The sequence below is a fragment of the Diabrotica virgifera genome, chromosome 6, assembly GCF_917563875.1.
Source record: "Diabrotica virgifera virgifera chromosome 6, PGI_DIABVI_V3a".
Classification (NCBI taxonomy): Eukaryota; Metazoa; Arthropoda; class Insecta; order Coleoptera; family Chrysomelidae; genus Diabrotica; species Diabrotica virgifera.
Window position 1 is genome coordinate 80,058,397 of NC_065448.1, and position 22,300 is coordinate 80,080,696.

Consider the following 22,300-nt stretch of genomic DNA (forward strand, 5'->3'; position numbering starts at 1 on the left):
TATGTCGTAAAGTTAATAATAAATGAGACAATTCAATAATTATGCTTCCCCTCCGCTTCCACTATTTTCCTCCTTAACTCGGAGAACATTGATCGCATAAAAAAATTGCGGAAAAGAAATTGTAGGAAATTGCGTTTCCAACAATTTTAGTTCCTACCGTTTTTGTCGAAAAGTTGAAAATGGCGGAGATATTAAGCAACAACGGTTCTCCTTTAAAATCAATATGGCGGCTAATGCAACCGCGGAATTCAGTCGAGATTTTAAATTTACACTACTATTGATCTCCCCTAAAGGATAGAATTATAAAATTTGGGGCAGCTCGGAAAAAAGATTCAATTCAGTAATTATGCTCCCCTCACCACTTTTTACCATTTTCCCACTTAACTCGGAAAATATCAGCCGCATGAAAAAAATTGTTAAAAAGAAATTGTAGGAAATCATATTTGGAACAATTTAAGTTGAAAATGGCGTAGATATTGAACAAAAACAATTGCTACAAAATCAATCAGGTCCTACACTCGCGCCATTATCGCATACATATTACCTTAAAAATAATAACTTTAGCAAAAACATGAAAGAAACTAAAATTGTGTAGAAATCAATTCTCTCTATTTTTGTATAGGAACATTTTTGTCGTAAAACTAACAATAATCGAGATAATTCAATAAATATGCTCTATTTATATATAACTGTCATTATTTTCCGCGATAACTCGGAAAATATCGATGGCACGAAAAAATTTAAAAAATATAAATGATAGAAAATTACATTTTCAACAATTTTGGTTGTTATACTTTTTGTCAAAAAGTTGAAAATAGCGGAGATATTGAGCAAAAACCGTTCTCGTTTAAAATCAAGATGGCGGCTAACGCAATGGCGGAATTCAGTCGAGATTTAAAATTTAGACTACTATTGACCCTCCCTAAAGATTAAAAAAATAAAATTTGTGGCAGCTCCTAATGCAAGGTTAGGCCTGTTATTCGTCTAACCCGACTGGACAAAAATAATTGACGTGAAATTAATAAAAAGTTATTTATTGTTTATTATTTAGATCCAAGCAGAGAATACACCAGGATATATTCTGTGATCCAAGTATTTTGTTGTTAAAGATATTCAAAATTTATATAAGCGTTCCATAGTATCAATATATTATTAAAAAAATCACTTTATCACCTTTCCTCTTTTCTCGATCCTTCTTCTTCTTCAGGTGCCATCTCCGCTACGGAGGTTGGCAATCTTCATAGCTATTTTAATTTTTGAGGCAGTAGCTCTAAATAGTTGTTTTGAGCTGCATCCAAAACATTTCTCGATTGAGTATTAGTTTTTATTATATGTTATAAATTATTGTAATAACTGAATACATAGTTAGTGAAAAAATAATCATAATTTAAGCGATTACACAAGTAACCGTTATCCAAGAACAGTCAAAAATTGAACGAAAATCTCTATAATGCTAATGACAATGGCATTGTCAACTACTAATGTTTACACCTGCAGTTTCCATACCAGTGATAAGTTTACTACACGTAATTTGGCGTGTACAGAAAGAAAAAGTAGGGATAGCTCCGTAAAATATTTGCGCCTACACTCTTCATAACATGGGTTATTTTAAGACGAAAGTTATTATTGGGATTTTTTCGTAAAATGCTTTCTTTAAGCGGAACATGCATCTAATCAATTAAAAATGCCGAAAAAAGCCAATTTCAGCCAATTTTCATGCATACATAAACTTCTACCGCTAGACGTCAGTTTCTTTGAGCCACTTAACACATACCATAATCAAGAGCGGCTGGGGAATCACCCAGAAAGAACAGCCACATATTTTCAGATGGCAGAGCTGTTCAAGCAAACTTGAAAACTACTTTTATAAATGATTAAAATAGGTTTTCTGCCATGTGTATTTCCCCCATAAATGAAAATTGGTACATTTTCTGCGTAGACATCAATGGCTATGACCTTGAAAAGTACACTCAACGGCAAAATTAAGCGCCCACCTTGTATTTCTTTCAATTTGCAGAAATTATTAATCTTGGACCACGTTTTATGAAAGATACAGTGAAAACCACCTTTGAGGAAAACAAAACAGTAAAATTTTTGAAAAAAATGTCGTTTATCAAGGTTTGTTTAGCAAAAATCCAATGTTTAAAAATTTTCGAAGAAAATCTAAACATAATTGTGAAAATTATAGTGTAATTAAAAAAATATGAGTACCTATTAATAATGGGCGTTGCCGCCTCTTGCCCTTAGGACTTCTTGGAGCAGATTCGGGAATCCATTCATGATATCCTGGATACTAGATTGGGGGATATTAGGCAACTCCTCTACCGCAGCGGTCTTGGACTTTCCGAAGGATATAGGGGCTGAAATATGGTACGGGAAGCTATCATACGATTTCAGAGAACAACTGCATACACACACAAGCCAAGCAGGGCCGGATTTAAGGGGTGGCAGGAAGAGGTTCATTTAAACAGATATTGGCAGGAGATACAGGAACTCGACAATGTATGACAAGTATAAAATGAAGGAGCGTAGGAGTGATAATATAATACATTGTTCATGGTTATGTTTTTCACCTTCCACCAGGTGAGTGTATTGCTTCGTTTGTAAATTCTTATCTAGTGTTCGTACACATTTTAGCCACAGAGGATTTTGTGATTGGAAACATGCAGATAGTAGGATTATAGATCAAGAAATGTCTAAAGTACACGAAAGAATTGGGCGTATTGATACTGAAATAGCAAAACAGGCCGAAGAAATAAAGAATTATTGGAAAATGGCAACTCAAAGACTAATTTTAGTGATATAAAGTTTATTTGTGAACAAGATTTAGCATTTCGCTGCGAAAATGAGTTGTCGAATTCATCACAAAATGAAAATTATTTGGGAATACTCCTGTTACCTATTAGCTGAATATGATTAATTTTTGAAGCACCATAATATTAATAAATATTCATATCTTGGAAGCGGACATGTCAACTATCTTTTATCAACTATATGTGAGGAAATTGTACATTCTATGGGTCAAAACGTATTAAATGAAATAGTTTCAAGGATTAAGAAGTCAAAATATTATTCAGTTCATATCAATCAATTAACAATCAATTTCTTAGAATAATTTCTTAGAATTTCTTGTATTTTTCACATCCTCTACATATAGATACAACTTAACAGAATGTTTAAAAGCTGCGTCTTTAAAATTGTTTCTAAAAGAGCAAATACTACTATCCAAAATTTCGGAAGACTATGAGCAACAATTTAAAACTCGAAGCATTGCAAATGGTTTGTACCTATTATAATCGAATGTATTTACTGAAAACAGAGAGGATATTAGGAAGGACAAACAGCACAAGTCGTATTCTTCAAGATCCAAATATTGACCTTAATTCAGGAGTGGCAGCACTTAGATCACTTAAATAAATTATACAGTCAAGACGTGACAATTTCGAAAGATACGTGAACATCAGAGAAGTTTAGAACTGAAAATTTCAGTCACTTCATTACCTCTTTAAGTCATAGGCTTTCTGCATATGAATCCATTCATTCCAATTTTGGATTTTTACATCATTTGGGAAAATTGGAAAATTTACCTCTCAATGAAATTGAAGCTCACTCACCAACATTATCATCAACTTACCAACATTTATAGAAATGATTTAGATGAAAACTTATGTGTCCATCTGGTACAGTTTGTAAGATTCTTCAATTCATTTAAAGAGGGAATCAGCTCATCAAATATAAGCAAAGAACTTTAAATGTACCAACTGTTAAAAGAAAGGAATATGAATGATGCTTTTCCAAATGTTGAGGTGACACTTTGTTTATATTTACATAGTTGTGATGCTAACTAACTGCAGTGGTTAGAGATCATTCTCAAAATTTAAGTTAATTAAAAATCGACTTCCGTCTATGATGGGCCAAGAGTGTTTGAATGATCTCTCTACAATGAGCATTGGCCACGATGTCGTAATTCAACTAGATATGTCCCACATAATCAAGAAATTTTCAATTAAAATATCTCGAAAAGTTCCCGTATTTTAAACAATACATCTTACTATCATTTTTAATATTTTACTGTAACAAGTTACAGCTCTTGTACGTTTTATTATTTAAAATTATATTTATAAAAGTAGATCAACATTTTTTAATGGTAGGAGGTAGGGCCCCCACACCAATTGTGCCCAGGGGCCCCCACTGCCTTAAGTCCGGCTCTTAAGCCAAGTCAAGGCCGACATCGATTCAACAATTTGAGATGACCGCTTCATTGTCAGCAACTTGTTGAGAAATTGCTTTTAAGTAGCAAGCTGGTATGCGTCTTTTTGAGGTGAGAAATGTTAGTGAGTGAATGTACCATTAGAAGAAGAGTGACAGAAATAAATTTAAGGGCTTTCCGTCCAGCACGAGCCTCACAGCAGCTCCCACAACACCGTAGAGCTAGACTTGGTTTTGCGCGAGAATATGCTAACTGGACTGTGGCGGAATGGAAGAGCATACAGTTCTCAGATCAGAGCAAAATAGACCTAAGAGGTCCAGACGGACGTCAGCTTGTCTTCAGGCGTCAAAATGAAAGGTTTGCTACATGCATGCACTAAACCGAAACAGTGGCTTACCGAGGAGGGTCAATAATGATTTGGTGAGGTATCTCTTACGAAGCTCGTACGGATTTTGTTGTGCTCGATAGAGGCAATGTGAATGCTCAAAGATACGTGGAATAAGTTCTCCAAGACCATGTCACGCCTTTCGTTCTGTTCATTGGTGAAAACTTTAGATTAATGCATGACAATGCCATTGCCATACCGCAATATTGTGCCGCGAGTACCTTAATGAAGATTTAAGGGGTTACATAGGTCTTGCAGGTAAAAAAAAGTGGCATTTAAAAAAAATTGTATCTCGAAAATTAAAAATTATTTTTGATTTATGGTTGGAACATGTAAAAGTATAGTACTTAAGGTATTCTCAAAAAAATTTTTAGCCAAAAATATTCATTTTTGTAGAGTTGACTGCAATTTTTCGACAACATGGACAATCCCTGAAAGTTTTTTTACATGCTAGGTTCAGGTGGTATAAAAAGGTTTTTTTTTAATGTAACACCCTGTAATTAAAAAATTTGCAATTGCCCTTAAATGAAACCTATACCAAAAAATCAGCCAGTTATTTGTGATTAATTGCCGCAGGGTTTCTTCTTAATTTTCATTACAGTTAGGGAAAAATAATTTTTTTTAAAAACATCTTTTTTGAAAATTTGTCAACTTTGGGGCGCCACATCCGCTAAACGGTGGGTGATAGACATATTCTGTGAGGAAATAAATAGTAGGAAATATAGTCCTGTTAATTTTACTATTAAGTACAGGAAGGGCTATAGTCCTATTTTTTCGTACAGGAAGGGCTACGTTTGTGTGTGTGTGTGTGTGTGTGTGTGTGTGTGTGTGTGTGTGTGTGTGTGTGTGTGTGTGTGTGTGTGTGTGTTTAGATTTATGACCTTGGTTTGAACCAATTGGCCAGCTCAATTTTTTTTTTTTTTATTTTCATAGACACAGTTTCCTAATTTTAACTGATATACATTATATTTTAATAATCACAAACATATATTACATACATTGCATTAAAAATACATACTAATAAAACACTATTACTAAATACTTATACTAAACCACTAATTGATATTAATTTTTTTTTTCTTCTTTTTTTTTTCTTTCGCGCTAAGACCTAAACCCGATTCATCCTCGCGGAGGTTTAGGCCTTCTTTGTGATTTTTTGTTATTTTTTTTGTTTTTTTTTTGTTTTTTTTATTTTGTTTTTTTTTATTGTTTTTTAATATTTATTTATTTTTTTTTCTTTTTTTTTGTTTTGTTTTATATATATATATATATATATATATATATATATATATATATATATTTTTAATTTTTTTTATATATTTTTTTTTTAAATATCAATTTTCATATTTTTTAAGTGGTTATAAACAATTTTATACAAATTTATATTTCGTGTACATAAAATGGAATTTAAATTGGTGGGGAGAGTAACTCCTACTGTTTGTAGATTCTTATATAATTGTTCATTCAGCATCTGGAAGTTTGCGCAATCGAAAATCACATGCTCTAAAGTACCCAACTCCCCGCATGTGCAGTTTTGAGAAGTGGCCAACCCTAGTTTATTTTTGTGAACTGGATATAAACCATGTTTGTTCCTTGCTCTATTTAAGGTTTTAATGAAGTGCCGATTTGTAATGTCGTTAAACCACGGTTTTCTATAAATTTTTGGTTGGATATCATGAAATCGTACACCTTTAAGAGAGATATCATATTCCAGTTGCCATTGCTCCATTTGTTTTTTCTTAAACCATTGTCGTAGATCAGTGACTGGCATTAATGGTTCTTCTATCGTTTCCCCTGTTGTAGTAGCATCCTTGGCAAGTCTATCCACTATTTCATTTCCGTTAATTCCATAATGAGCCTTAATCCAAACCAAAGAAATTTGTTTACCTGTATTCGTAAGTAACTGGATTGTTTCTAAAATTTTTATAATTACTACTGATGAAGTGCTTGATAATTTAGTTTGTACTATTGTGTCTACCGAACTTTTGCTATCTGTTAATATAACAAACTTATTCTTGTGATGGATATTAATATACCTCAAAGCTTGAAGAATTGCGATGAGCTCAGCAGTATAACTAGACATTTGATTTGAAAGTTTAAATTTTTTGGATAGATTTTCATTTGAATGGTAAAAGGTGCATCCAGTTGACTCAGCGAATTTGGATCCATCTGTATAAATACAATCGGACTCCGGCCATCTTTGCAGAATTGTTTTCTCAACAAACGTATTTATGTTAAATTGATTAACATGTGGTTCAATATTAAGATAATAATAAGGAATTTGTAGTTCTAATAGGTTATAATCACAATTATAAAAGGGAAGGATGTCATTTCTGTAAACCTCGCTATTAAATTGGATTAATAGCTGATAACTGCTTATTACTTTGGGATGAATTTTACGTCGCCAGAAGGGACTATCTATTTTTGAATTGAGGTTTTGTATTTTCTCAGATCTTTTCTGTGCTAGGAGTTTTGACTTAAAAACATCACACAAAAATTGCCGTCTAAGATGCAAAGGAGGCTCTGCTGCTTCAATTTCTAAAATATGTGTTGGTGTGCTTTGTATACATCCAAGACAAAGTCGTAAACACTTATTTTTTATTTTTTCCAATATCTCCAATTGAGTTAAATTTGCATTTCCATATAAAATACAACCATAGTCAATCACTAAACGTATTAGTGCTCTATAGAAGATTAGTGATATATTTGGATCGGCTCCCCACTTTGTGTGGCTAAAAGCTCTTAGTACATTGATTGCGTTTTCACATTTTTTTGACAAATGATGAATATGTTCTTTCCAAGAGAGCTTTTGATTTAAAATTATGCCAAGGTATTTAACAGATGTTTTATATGGGAATGTGAAAGGTCCTATATTAATTTGGTTTGGTGGTTGATAACGTCTTCTCGTAAATGAACACATGACTGATTTATCTTGAGAGATGCTGAATCCATTTCTTTGTGACCATTCGGCAATTCTTTCTGTGGCGTTTTCTAATGCATTGATTGAAGCTTCGATCGACTTCTTTTCCGTATAAATGCAAAAGTCGTCTGCGTACTGAAGTATTCTAGTTTCTTCGGTAATAGAACTAGTAACATCAGCAGTGTACAGAATAAACAATAATGGACTTAAAATACTTCCTTGAGGCAATCCAATTGATGTTGATTTGGGCGTACCTATCACTCCATTTATATTTAAATACACTTTTCTATCACGGTATAACTTCATTAAGTTCGCAATAACCCCTTCTGGAATTCCTATGGCGTATAATTTATCTGTCAATATGTCTAGATTAACTACGTTTCGCAAAAACCACAAATTATCTCCTTTAAAGGGGGTGAAAAAGGGCGTTACGGGACGAAATTCTTTAAGAAAAAGTTAGTCTCATAATAAGCACCCCTTGATATACCACAAAAAAAAAATAAAACCGGACTTGTGTCCATTTTGCAAGGTTCAACCTCTGTTTCCTACACTACTAACTGAAGCAAATATTTTACATTCTACAAGGTCTTAAAGTACAAATTAATCTCTTCTTCTTCTTCTTCAGGTGCCATCTCCGCTACGGAGGTTGGCAATCATCATAGCTATTTTAATTTTTGAGGCAGTAGCTCTAAATAGTTGTTTTGAGTTGCATCCAAACCATTCTATCAGGTTCGTGAGCCATGAAATTGTCTTCTTCCGATGCTTCTGCCATCTATCTTTCTTGCATTATGAGTCGCAGGATGCCATACTTCTCGCCCCGCATCACATGTCCGAGATACTGTAGTTTTCTTTCTTTAATTGTAAGTTCAACTTCCTTCTCTTTACCTATTCTTCTCAGTACTTCATCGTTCGTAACTCTATCTACCCAGGAAACCCTCATAATTCTTTTATAGGTCCACATTTCTAAGGCGTTAAGTCGTCTCATTGTCTCTACATTTAAACTCCATGATTCCACTCCATAGTATTCTACACTTTATACGTAACACTTTGTTAGGCGTACTTTAAGAGCTAATGTTAAATCTTTGCTACATATGTCCTTTTTCATTTTCATAAAATTAGAACGTGCTTTTTCGATTCTAACTTTGATTTCAGCAGTGCAGTCATTATTTTTCTGTTCTAAGTGTTCCTAGGTAAGTGTACTTTTTTTACTCTTTCGATCTGCTGGCCCTCTACTATCAAGATTTCGTTAGTATTATGGTTGTTTTTACTAATTTTCATAAACTTTTTGATATTGAGAGAGGGTTCTTACTCCCTACTACAACTTACTATTTTACTTATGAGTCTTTGCAGGTCTTATAAACTATCGGCTATTGTTACTGCATCATCTGCATATGTGATGTTGTTAACTAAGACTCCATTTACTCTTATGCCGACCGTTTCATCTTCCACCGTTTCTCGCATTACCATTACCTCTTCAGAATAAGCGTTAAATAATAGAGGTGATAGTATGCAGCCTTGCCTGACTCCTCTCTTTATTTCCATTTCTTCAGATGTTTCTTTTTAAATTCTTACTATTGCTCGCTGATTGTAATAGAGGTGTGTTATTAGTCTTAAATCTCTTTCATCTAGGTTTTTAGTTTTTAGAATTTCCATGAGTCGATCATGTTTTACTTTATCAAACGTTTTATTGTAGTCTATAAAACAGACGCAGGTCGATTTTAAATAATTAGCCGGCCAAAAGTCAAATTTTAAGAGTGACGTTAAAAATTCGAAAAAAATCCTAGAGATAAATAAAGGTTTGTATTAACAAAAACTAACTGTCCCAACTCTATAACTCTTCACCAATCGCGTGAGCAGTCGCCGGCGCATGACAGTTAGCTAACAGTAACGTTTGATGCTTTACGCTCCATAACAAACTTTTTAAAAATCGTGATATTTTTGTAATATTCATCTTATTTTTAAAGTGATTGTGATGGAATCTAATAATTCAGGTAAGAATGCATATTTCTTGAACTATTTAAAGAATGTTTACTGTTATCTTACATTATTTATACAGCATCAAAGGCAAGCTGTTTTGTAGTGACATTTTTTTTAATTTTTATGTTTAGCAGACATTTAGTTATATTAGCGCCTCCGGTCGAGCATTGCTGTTTATTGTATAGTATAGTACATATATTTGGCTAATTAAGTAAAATTTAGCTGCGGATAGCTGCGGATGCCCAAAATATAGGGTTTTTTTTAAATGATGAACTATGGTTTTTTGTTTATTTTGCTATGTTGATGACGCCACAAAAAGAAAAATACTTAATTGTAATAATTTACGATTTTCTTTGTTTTAGGTACATCTGGTGCATCTGGTATAAAAATGGTGACTCGTAGATATCTTTACGACCAAATGAAGCTGCAAGATTTGCCTAATATAGATGACAAACTGAAATATTTGGAAAATGACTTATTGGCCTGTTACGGTGACACACCTGATAATTTAACCAGTTTAAAGCTACGATTTAAGCATTTTAGAACGGCGATGAAAGAGAAATGGATAAAGGCCCACCGAAAAAAAGCAGTATTTCTCCGAACAAACAAAGTTTGGTTAGACGAAACATTTAAACTGGTAGAAAATGACAAAAATCGATCAGGTCGGCCTACTAAATCCTTTAATGACTCCAGTGAAAGGACGAAAAACCGAAAAACAGAAGAAATACGTTCTTCTCTTGACGGTGAGGTTATCTTTCATGCAGCGCAATCAACATTACAGGCCCAAGGAAAACGAAACGCTTCAAAAACATTGAAAGAAATTACAAACTCTCCAACTCGTGCAGATAAGTATAGAGATGCATACAGAAAATTAGATAAAGAAAATATTACCGCTCTTACAGCTTTGCAAGACCTAGCAATGTTTGTTGAAGCTGATTTAAGCAAGAGACAATATGAAATCATTGGAAATACAAATAAATCATTTTATCCGTGCTATGACTTATTGTTAAAGGAAAAAAAACAATGCTACCCGCCAACGGATTGCCTTAAGGTTACAAGTACTTGCGCAGAAAGCAGTTCACAAAGTTTAATAGACAACACCGTTCACCGCTATTCAGTGGGGTTAGAAGAAATCCTTTGTTCTCTACATGAAAATGAAAGGAATTCTTTAAAAATTATTTGCAAATGGGGGTGTGATGGATCTCAACAAGCCAGATACAAACAGAAATTTGACGATGATGCTAATTCGGATGCGCATATATTCCTATCTTCTTTTGTTCCACTTCGAATAATAAGTGGCAGAGAAGGTAAAAAAGTAATTTGGCAAAACCCAACACCGTCCTCACCTAGATATTGTAGACCTATACGATTTAGATTTCTGAAAGAATCAGTTGATGTAACGAACTTAGAGATCAGTTATGTTGAAGAATCCGCCAAGAACTTAACACAAGTTGTTTTGCCTAACATAACTGTGTAACCTAACATAAGTTGTTTTGCATGGTAACACATTCACGTTTGAACATGTCTTTAAGATGACCATGATTGATGGTAAGGTATGTAATGCTGCGACTAATACAAAATCTACAAGTCGGTGTTATATATGCGGAGCAACATCTAAAGATTTTAACAATCTGAATAAAAAATTAAGTGTGAGTCCTAAAGCTGTTGAATTTGGTCTCTCGGCCAGAATTCGAATGCTGGAAAGCGTTTTACATTTGGCATACAAATTACCAATAAAAAAGTATGGAGAGAAGAGAACTGAAGATGAAAAGAAGATGGAAGTCCTTACCAAAAAACATATTCAGGAAAGATTTAGAAAATAAACTGGATTGTTAACGACATGCCAAAAGCCAATTTCGGGAATACTAATGACGGCAATACTAGCCGAAAATTTTTTGAAAATCCTCAATTAGCTGCCGATATAACAAAAGTTGATTTTAAATTGATATACAGATTAAAGATTATATTAGAAACAATTTCAAGCGGTCATAAAATAGATGTCCAAAAATTTGATGACTATTCCAAAGCAACAGCGAAACTATATGTAGATCTGTATGGATGGCATCCCATGACACCGACCATGCATAAACTATTAGTTCAGGGTGCAGAAATGATCGAAAATGCCTTATTACCCATAGGGCAGCTGTCGGAAGAGGCAGCAGAAGCTAAGAATAAGCATTTTAGATTATGCCGCTAGAACTATGCAAGAAAGTTCTCGCGGGAGGAATGCAACCTAGATATATTCAGCAGACTTCTTTTAACTTCTGACCCATTGTTAACCATTTTAATTAGCCAGAAACGCGCACAGAAAAGGGCCAAACAAGGGTCATTTTGCCCTGAAACAATGCAAATGCTTTTACCGGGTGATCTGAATGATGAATCCGATATGTCAGACACCGATGTGTGAGGTATAATAAAACCTGTATATTGTATATTCATTCTGTTCATTGTTTTTGATTTGTTTATTCATTGATTTTGATTTTTTTTATGAAAAATATACGCTAGTATTTAAAAAACAATATTTTCCTTTAATTTGTTCCAATTTTAGTAGAAATATACTATAAAATAATTTTGGCCGCGTAAATCCATTAAATCGACCTATGTGAGACTTAAAGAGGACGGTTAACATCCAGACATCTCTGTGTCAGCATGTTGAAGGAGAATAATGCCACCAATATAACATAATTTCTATCATAATCTTATCTACACAAATAAAATGATTATTAATTACGTGAAGGATAAATGTGAAATGCTGTCGAATTAAAAGCTAAATATTTTAATAGGTACATATTTTCGTTTCAGATTCGTGCAGATAATTTCTTTATTATTCAAAAATTAATTAACAGTATCGTTCAATATTTAGTAACAGTAAACGATGGACCATTTGCTAGACGAGGAAACAGTCTACAAATTTTTGAAGAAATTTTAGGGGTTGTGTTTATGGATTCTTCAACTGAATTTAAAGCTAAAGTCAAGAAATGTTACAAGGTATTTTTAATATATTGGTAAAGATATTAGTTTTAGTATAGTCGTAATAAAAGATTACGAATGAATGAAGTAGTTTTGTTACTTTATTAAGTATTGAATCGTTGATTACATGTTGCGAGGAAAACCAACGTATATTGTATATGATAATACCTTTAGCCTCTTAGACCTTTCCATATCGAAATCCTGAAAAATTAAAGATCTTTTATGCGTACAATAAATCTATGCCTGTGGCTTTCGAATAACCAGCGCCTACTGTCGAGAATCTTGAATCGAGAACCAGTTTCAACAGATACTTAAACCTTTCCTTCGCTCGCCGCTAGAACCTCTTCGGACCTTGTTAGTCCTAAAGATACTTAACCTACTACTTAATACCTACTACTTTTCTGAAAAAAAGGTAAAAGTTTCTTTTCATTCCAGAAGTATGAGCTGTAACAGGAGTCAGTTTTATTTTGCTCCTCTTTTTTTTAATTGGCATTGGCATTCACTGGTCGTTATGGTTCCAATGAAAAATAATTCTTTCTAATAATTAAACCTTGTTTGTTATTACTTCATCGGCCAATTTCTGGTGAGTATCCGTTTCATTGAATTTCTTGCTCTATCGAAAAGCGTTTAAATAACTTTAGGCGTATGAGGTGTTTCATCCTGCATAACGACCTTGCGACCATCACCAAACCATTCGTTACTTGTTGGAACTAATTGTTGTCTACAAGGCTCTTTGTGCTGGTATGGCTGCATGTTTTTTTCTACCACATATACGTTCCATTCTTTTGTCACTCCATACCCCGTTGACCAATTTATTGCTTCATTATTATCATCAATCAGCCAATCGCGTCCACTGCTGGATATATGCCTCTCTCAGTTCTTTCCAGTGTTCTCTACACTGGGCCGCTTGTAGCCAGTTTCCCGATACTCTTTTTATATCGTCGGTCCATCTAGTTAGTGGTCGTCCTCAGCTTCTTTTGTAGTTTCTGGGCCTCTATTCCATGATTCGTCTTGTCTACCGTTCATCTTGTGTTCTAGCTAAGTGTCCTGCCCAGTTCCACTTAAACGTCGTAGCTCTTTCGATGACGTCTTGAACTCCTGATATTTGCCTGATTTGTTGGTTTGTTATGTGATCTCGAAGTCTCACGTTCAGCATTGCACATTCCATGGCTCGTTGTGTAAATCTGAGTTTATTCGCGGATTTTTGCGCCAGTGTTAAAGTCTCTGATCCGTAAGTTTGTACAGGCAAAACACATTGGTTATAAACCTTTGGCTTTAGACACATGGCTTACTTTGCCAAATATTGCCCATGTAAGGCCTATTCGCCTCTGTATTTCATGTGTTTGGTTGTCTCTGCTTATTTTGATCTCGTGTCCCAGATATTTGTAAGTGTCTGTGTTGTATGGTATTATTGTCAATAGTTATGTTTCCACTAATTATGAAATTTGTCATAAGTTTAGTTTTCTCATAGTTTATTTTTAATCTTGCTCTTTCAGACATAGTTTTAATCGAATGTATCATAGAAACTGTATCCTATAAGTTAGGAGCTCTGCATTACAGCGAAAAAAATTAATTAGTGCTTGAAATTCAAAAAACTAAAATTTCTAGGTTGGTATAACATTTCTCAAAAATGTAGCTATTTAAACAAAAAAATCGAGACACCTTAAAAATAGGTCATTTTTGATGTCTCGAATCTCCTAAAACTGTTGTCCGATTTTAGTGATTTTTTTAATATGTTATAGTCTTATTCTCTAAGAATATGGATGTAGTAATAGTGTTGCTGAACAGGTAAATGCCATTGTATACCGGGTGTAACAATAATACTGTGTTTTTTCCTGAAAGTTCGTAACACCCTGTGGAATATTCTAGCATTTAAAAATATTGAAATTAAAACTCAATTGTAACCTTAGCCTTTCTTAACATTTTGCTTTTTGACTTATTCACTTATGTCGGATAATGAAAAAGTTAGGGATTTTGACAACTAGCCATGTTCTTCATCAATACAGGGTGTTTCTAAGTAAGTGCGACAAACTTTAAGGGGTAACTCTGCATGAAAAAATAATGACCGTTTGATTTATAAACATATGTCTACAAAGGCTTCGTTTCCGAGATACCGGATTTTGAATTTTTTCTTACACACTGACGATTTATTTATTGTTCTAAAACCGGTTGAGATATGCAAATGAAATTTGGTGGGTTTTAAGAGGCATTTTTTGACATACAATTATGTATTTTATATTCACCATTGGCGTGCATACGGGTCATATTACACGGTCATATTACCTGTAAACACGCCAATGGCGAATATAAAATTTTTAGTTGTATGCCAAAAAATGTGAATTAACTATCTCTTAAAACCTACCAAATTTCATTTGCATATCTCAACCGGGTTTAGAGCAATAAATAAATCGTCAGTTTGTAAGAAATAATTCAACATCCCGTATCTCGGAAACGAAGCATTTGCGGACATATGTTTATAAAGCAAACTGTCATTATTTTTTCATGCAGAATTAATCCTTAAAGTTTGTCGCACTTATTTAGAAACACCCTGTATTGATAAAAAACATGGCTAGTTTTCAAAGTCCCTAACTTTTTCATTATCCAACATAAGTGAATGAGTCAAAAAGCAGAATGTTAAGAAAGGTTAAGGATACAATTGAGTTTTAATTTCAATATTTTTTAAATGCTAGAATATTCCACAGGGTGTTACGAACTTTCAGGAAAAAACACAGTATTATTGTTACACCCGGTATACAATGACATTTACATGTTCAGCAACACTATTACTACATCCATATTTTTAAAGATTAAGGCTATAACTATTAAAAAAATCACTAAAATCGGACAACAAGTTTAGGAGATTCGAGACATTAAAAATGACGCATTTTTAAGGTGTCCCGATTTTTTTGGCCAGGAGTGTATATAAACAAATTGTATTTTTAGTTGTATGTACAGCCAGAGGAAGTGAAGAAGAAAACTCCAGATAATTGGCTATCAAAAATGGTATCTACCAAAGCAGGAGGAAAAATAATTAACTATTGGTGCTTTAGTCCAGGTTTTGGGTAAATATTCAGTATTTTTTAATAAACATAATTAATTTAAAAATTTAAACAAAAAAATTGCAAAAAAGATAATTCTTCGGGAGAATGTTATCAAAAGTGGTGTCTTTAAAGCTATCAGAGTAAAATACCCGCAATACTGTTAAATAAGTACTTAAATATTAATATCGAACGTGAAAAAATTGAAACTGAAGAAATACAATGTGCCTCTATCAGTGTTAAAACTAAGAAATACACACTTAACATTGCAGCGGCATATTTCCCTCCAAGACATAACCTCAAAAGGGAAGACTATGCTAACTTCTTGTCAACCTTGGGTGAAAAATACATAATTGGCGCAGACTTTATTGCAAAAAATACCTGTTGGGGCTCCAGACTCTCAACACCTAAGGGTAAAGAATTGCAGCATGTTGTGACCGGACACAATTGTAGATGGCACTCTACTGGGAAACCCACTTACTGGCCAAGTGATGCAAACAGAATCCCGGACCTCCTAGATTTTTTCATATCCAGAGGTGTAGCAACAAATTTTATAAAAGTAGAGGATGTAGAGGAGCTTATATCTGACCACTCTCCAATTCTACTAACAATTAGTGAGCAAATTGTTACCACTGAAATGAAACCCGCGTTGACCAATAAGTTTACGGACTGGGTAAACTTCCAGTCAGAAATGAATGAGAAAATTGAGTTCAGCGGATTTATTCAAACGATAGAACAATTGGAACAAGAAACCGAGCTATTTATGATAAACATCCAGCAGGCAGCGTGGAACAACACACCTATAATCCAAAGAAAAACAGTAGGAAACAATTACCCCAAAGAAATTAGAGACTTGATACAGGAAAAAAGAAAGGCTCGGAAGGTATGGCAAAGAACTCGAATTACAGAAAATAAAAATAAGCTAAATAGGCTCACACAACAGCTGCAAAGAGAAATCTCGAAAATTAAAAACGAATCAATCAATAAGTACCTGAGAGAACTAACTGATGATGAATGCACCGATTACTCCCTCTGGAAGGCAGCCAAAAAGATAAATAAGCCAGTTCAGCATATACCTCCTTTACGAAAAGAAAACAGAACATGGGCAAGAAATCCCAAAGAGAAAGTGGATGCGTTCGCTTATTATTTAGAAAACATATTTCAACCAAACCCTGGGGAAACTTATGTAGACGATGAACGAATAGCTATTGATTCTGTTAACATACAACTGACTACTACAAAAGAAGTTCAAAAATTAATCTTCTTCTTCTTGTGGTGCTTTCTCCTTTAGTGGAGGTTAGCGACTACACTGGCAAATCTGTCTCTGTCCAATGCGGCTCTAAACAAAGATGTTGAATCAAGGCCGGTCCAGTCTCTGATATTTCTAAGCCATGAAATCTGGCGCCTACCGGGACCCCGTTTTCCTTCAATCTTACCCTGGATGATCAGTTGCGCGAGGCGGTACTTTTCGTTTCTCATTATGTGTCCCAGGTAGCTAACTTTTCTGACTTTAATGATTTTTAGCAGTTCCCTATCTGTACCTATTCTCCTCAGAACATCTTCGTTGGTGGTGTGGGTTGTCCAAGGTATTTTCAAGATTCTTCTATAAAGCCAGAGTTCAAAGGCTTCTAACTTGTTCATCAGTGTTGTGTTGAGTGTCCAGGCCTCCGTTCCATACAAAAATTAATCAAGAACATCAATACAAAAAAAGCGCCTGGGTTTGACCTGATCAATGGTGAGATACTAAAAAAATTACCTAGAAAAGCCATAGTAAAGCTTACTACACTAATAAATGCATCCTTTAGGCTTAGATATGTTCCCATCCTTTGGAAAACTGCAGAGGTTATAATGATACCCAAAGTAGGACAAGATAACCATGAATTAACATCATACAGGCCAATCTCCTTACTATCCATAATCGCAAAGGTGTTTGAAAAATTACTACTACGAAGAATGAACCATATAATTGAACAAAAAAATATTATTCCAACACACCAATTTGGATTTCGTGATAAACACTCCACAATTGACCAGATCCATCGAATAATAACTGAAATAGAGAAAGCATTAGAAGGGGACAAAATTTGTTCAGCAGTATTCCTGGATATCGCAAAAGCATTTGGCAAAGTGTGGCACGACGGTCTGTTAATGAAGCTAAAGAAAATATTTCCTATGCAACTTGTTGAAATATTGCAGTCATACCTACACCAGGGAACATTTAGAGTTAAATTGGAAAACGAGTACTCTGAGTTAAAGCAAATAAATGCAGGGGTTCCGCAAGGTAGCGTTCTTGGACCAAAACTATACCTTTTGTACACATCTGACATTCCGGAGAGGGAAAACATCCAACTGGCCACATTTGCTGATGATACAGCAGTCCTGACAATAGGAGCAACTATAGAGGAATCTACGATTAACTTACAAAATGCAATTAATGGCATAGCAGGCTGGTCCAAAAAATGGCGTATAAAGTTTAATGAACATAAGTCAGTTCATATTAACTTTACTAACAAGAAAATCAATAATCTTCCAATTATCCTAAACAACAACGTTGTTCCTAATAAAAAAAACAGCAAAATACCTGGGTTTAAATCTCGACGTCAAACTAAAATGGAAGGAGCACGTTAAAAAGAAAACTGAATAGTTGAAGATAAAGTACAAAAATATGTATTGGCTAATAGGTAGGTACTCTCAACTTTCCATCCAGAACAAAGTACTAATTTACCAACAGATATTGAAACCGGTGTGGACCTATGGCCTACAATTATGGAGCTGTACCAAAAAAAGCAATTACCGAAATTTAGAAACGCTCCAGAACCGAATATTAAGGAATATTGTATGTGCTCCTTGGTATGTTCGGAATGACGATTTGCGTAGAGATCTTAAAATCGAATCTATTCCAAATGAAATTAAGAAAGTCGCCAGGAGACATGAAGAGAGGCTCCATAAGCATCCCAACCATGAAGCACTTCAGCTTCTTGTCAACGAACCGCAGATGCGAAGGCTCAAGAGGACTAAACCGTTCGAGCTCGTGTAATGTGTGAAGTTGTGCTGGGCTTAGTTAGTGTTGTGTATTGTATTGTAGCCACAACAAAGACGTGAACAATTAGTGAAAAGCAGAGTCAGTGCTGTGCTGGGTAGCCACAACAAAGAAGTGGGCATTTCATGTAAAAAAAGCTAGGAATAGGATGGACCAGGTGACAACTAGTTTACAAACATTTTTAGGGAAATTAGGTTAAAGAAAAAATACTGATTAATCTTGTAAATTAGGTGTATTTATATTGTTTAAATAAAAAAAATCTTAATATCGAAGAACAGCTCTAACGCCGTTTTAATATGACTACATCTTTGCTTTTTTCATTTCACTGTATTATGCTGTTCGTACTCTTTCCAGCAAGGATAAATGCATTACTACGGTCCAATAACTATAGGTTTGTTCCGACACAACGAAAAATCGTCATGTATCGATCACTCTCCTACGCAATAAACAAAATACGTTCCAACAAACAGATGATCGTCCATCGCATCGTCCTTCCGAGTGTTCCAACAAAAATTGTGATTTTCCAGTGACAGTTTCGTAACAATCATTTCAGTACACGGATAAATGCAATCAGATACTAGTTGGGCTGACCTGCGCACTAGGATCGGTTTTCGAATTACCATCACCGGTCGGTGCAAATAATGAACACACGCATAAAAACGGTACAAACAGTTTCATGACAATTCTGGACCCTACAAAAATTTAACTTCTTCTTGTTCTTAGCCTTCTATCGTTCACGTTTGGACATAGGCTTCTCCCAACTCCTTCCATCGGTTTCTAGCCTGAGCAACATATTTCCAATTTGTTACAGCTACTCGTTTAATATCATCAACCCATCTCATCTGTGGTCTTCCTCTTGGTCGTTTACTTTCGGAAGGTCTCCAGTGTTGTATTGTTGCGTTCCAACGTTGGCCTTTTTGTCTAGCAGTGTGGCCTGCGAAGCTTCATTTAAGTTTGGCAACTTTTGTTGCTATGTCCGCGACCTTTGTTTTTGATCTTACCCAGTTGTTCCTCTTTTTATCTGTCAGTCGTATATTTTACGTTGCTCTTTCCATTCCTCTTTCTGTTGTGGCTAGTTTATTCATATTTGCCTTGCTTAGGGTCTATGTTTGACATCCATATGTCATGATAGGAAGGATGCACTGGTTGAACACTTTGTTCCTTAAGTATTGGGGTATTTTGCGGTTCTTAAGTATCCTACTAAGTTTTCCAAATCCTGCCCATGGTAGTCTTGCCCTTCTAGTACTTTCCACACTTTGATTCTCTTTGTCAAGTCAGAATTTGGCCTTTTTCTTCTTTTTCAGCCTGTTTGCATCCACTCCTGGACAAAAGCCTCCCCATGAGTTCTCCATTCTTCTCTGTTTTGTGCTGTTTGGTGCCAGTTTCTCCTTATTTTTGCTTTGATGTCGTCTAACCATCGTTTTTGTGGTCTTCCTCTTTAGTATGATTCAAAAATGACATAACCCAGACATCCAAAGTGAAAGTTATCCTCCAACACCAAATTGTTCTATATGGTCCATATAATGTTCAGAAAAAAGTCACACCTTTTTGAGCGTCGGATTTGGGGGTAGGGGGAGAGGGGGGAGAAGTCGGTAAATTCGTAGTTTTTTACGTTTTTCGTCAATATTTCTAAAACTATGAGGTTTAGCATGAACAACCTTCTATACAAAAATGTTCTACATTAAATTTGAAATAAAAAAGGCCCTATACACAATCCTTCTAAAATGAACGGTTCCAAAGTTACGGAGGTAGTATAGTATAATTGGTCCAAAAAAGGCCTAACCCAGACATCCAATGTAAAAGTTTACCTCCAACACCAAATTGTTCTATATGGTCCACATATTGTTCAGTAAAAAGTTACAAAGTTACAGTTCAGTAAATTAGTAATTTCTTTACGTTTTTCGTCAATATTTCTAAAACTATGTCTAAGCGTAAACAATGTTCTATACAAAAACGTTCTATATAAAATTTAAAACAAAAATTGTCCTATCCATAATTGTTATAAAATCAAAAAAACGTTCTATATAAAATTTAAAACAAAAATGGTCCTATCCATAATTGTTATAAAATCAACGGTTCCAGAGTTACGGAGGGTGAAATGTGGAGGTTTTCCATACTTTTTATATTGTTTGGGCAATTGATGATGATTTTGGGTGGTGAGGTTGACGTTTCTTTAAGGGCTTATCACTAACATACCATCGGCCACTGAAATAGCAAATTCTGTCAAAGAAAATTTTTTTCAATCAGTAAAAATATTATAAATTGCCCAAATAATATAAAAAGTATCGAAAACCTCCACTTTTCACCCTCCGTAACTCTGGAATCGTCGATTTTATAACAATTATGTATAGGACCTTTTTTGTTTTAAATTTGATGTAGAACATTTTTGTATAGAACATTGTTTACGCTAAAGCATATTTTTAGAAATATTGACGAAAAACAAAAAAACTACTAATTTACGGATTTCTCCCCCATCTCCCCCCAAAACCCGACGCTCAAAATGGTGTGACTTTTTTCTGAACATTATGTGGACCATATAGAACAATTTGGTGTTGGAGGATAACTTTCACTTTGGATGTCTGGGTTTGGATCTAGTTATACCATACTACTTTTAAGACTGTGTTCGCGTGGTCTCCAATGTACAATGTTTCTCGTCCACCTTCCGATGTTTTGTCGTGCCACGTGTCCTATCCAGTTCCATTTCATTTGCGCAATTCTTCCACCTTTGTCCTGCTTCGCACGTTCTCATTTCGTATATGTTCCCCCAGGGATATTCCTAACATAGCTCACTCGATCGCCCTCTGTGTCGTTCTCAATATATTGTCTGATACCTCTGTTAGTGTCATCGTCTCCATTCCATAGGTCATAATTGGTAGAATACAACTGTTAAATACCCTTTTCTTTCGATTTATTGGTATCTTTTTGTTTTTCAACACATCACTGAGTCTTTTGGATTTGGCCTAGGTAGATATATTCCCGGACTTTTTCTATCTCACTGCAGTTTATAGTTATACGTCTGCGTCTGGGGTAGTCTGTATTTGACATTATTTTTGTTTTTCTCATATTCATTTTTAGCCCGACGTATTACTTGGGAGCTGTCTGCGAGTTCCTCCATCATAATTCGCAGTTCCTCGAATGGGCTCGCTATAATTACAATGTCGTCCGCAAATTTGAGGTGATATAACTTGTTGCCATTAATGTTAATGCCAATTAATAATATATTCGTCTAGTTGTACTGTCATAGTTGCATTTTCATATACAGTATGGTACAAATGAAAGGAATAAATTCGTTATTTCGTAAACCAGCGACAATAAGGAAAAATCCCGAAACAGGTCGATTTTCATTTTTAGATTATGATATTTTAGCATATATATCACATGCGTGACGTCATCTATCTGGGCGTGATAACGTAATCGATAATTTTTTTTAAATGAGAATAGGGGCGTGTGCTAGCTCATTTGAAAGGTTATTCAATTCTCTATTCAGTAATGTAAACATTAACATAATTATTTATACAGGGTGTCCGAAAACAATTTTTTAAATTAAACTAATTGACAAAAAAAGAACAATGTATGTAATTTAGTTAATACAAAATACTTTTTACTGTTATCAGAAAACAGAAAAAAAAATGTTTATTTGAAAAATAAACATTGCTTTTCGGTTAAATTCAATGTTTAAGTAAGCTCCCGCTAGGATCCTGCTTTTTGGAAGTTTAAACAATTAATTTAAACGAAAATCAATATTAATTTTTCGAATAAA

General features: G+C 34.5%; 1 protein-coding gene across 3 annotated transcripts in view; it reads left to right on the forward strand.

Annotated features, from left to right (window-relative positions):
* LOC126886468 (regulator of telomere elongation helicase 1 homolog) overlaps nucleotides 1-22,300 on the forward strand; it is a 115,651-nt gene that overhangs the window by 43,409 nt on the left and 49,942 nt on the right. For all 3 annotated transcript variants that reach the window (XM_050653419.1, XM_050653421.1, XM_050653420.1), the window contains exons 4-5: nucleotides 12,295-12,480; nucleotides 15,406-15,524. In XM_050653419.1, the coding sequence (XP_050509376.1) occupies nucleotides 12,295-12,480; nucleotides 15,406-15,524 (305 nt within the window). The remainder of the gene's footprint in view (nucleotides 1-12,294; nucleotides 12,481-15,405; nucleotides 15,525-22,300) is intronic.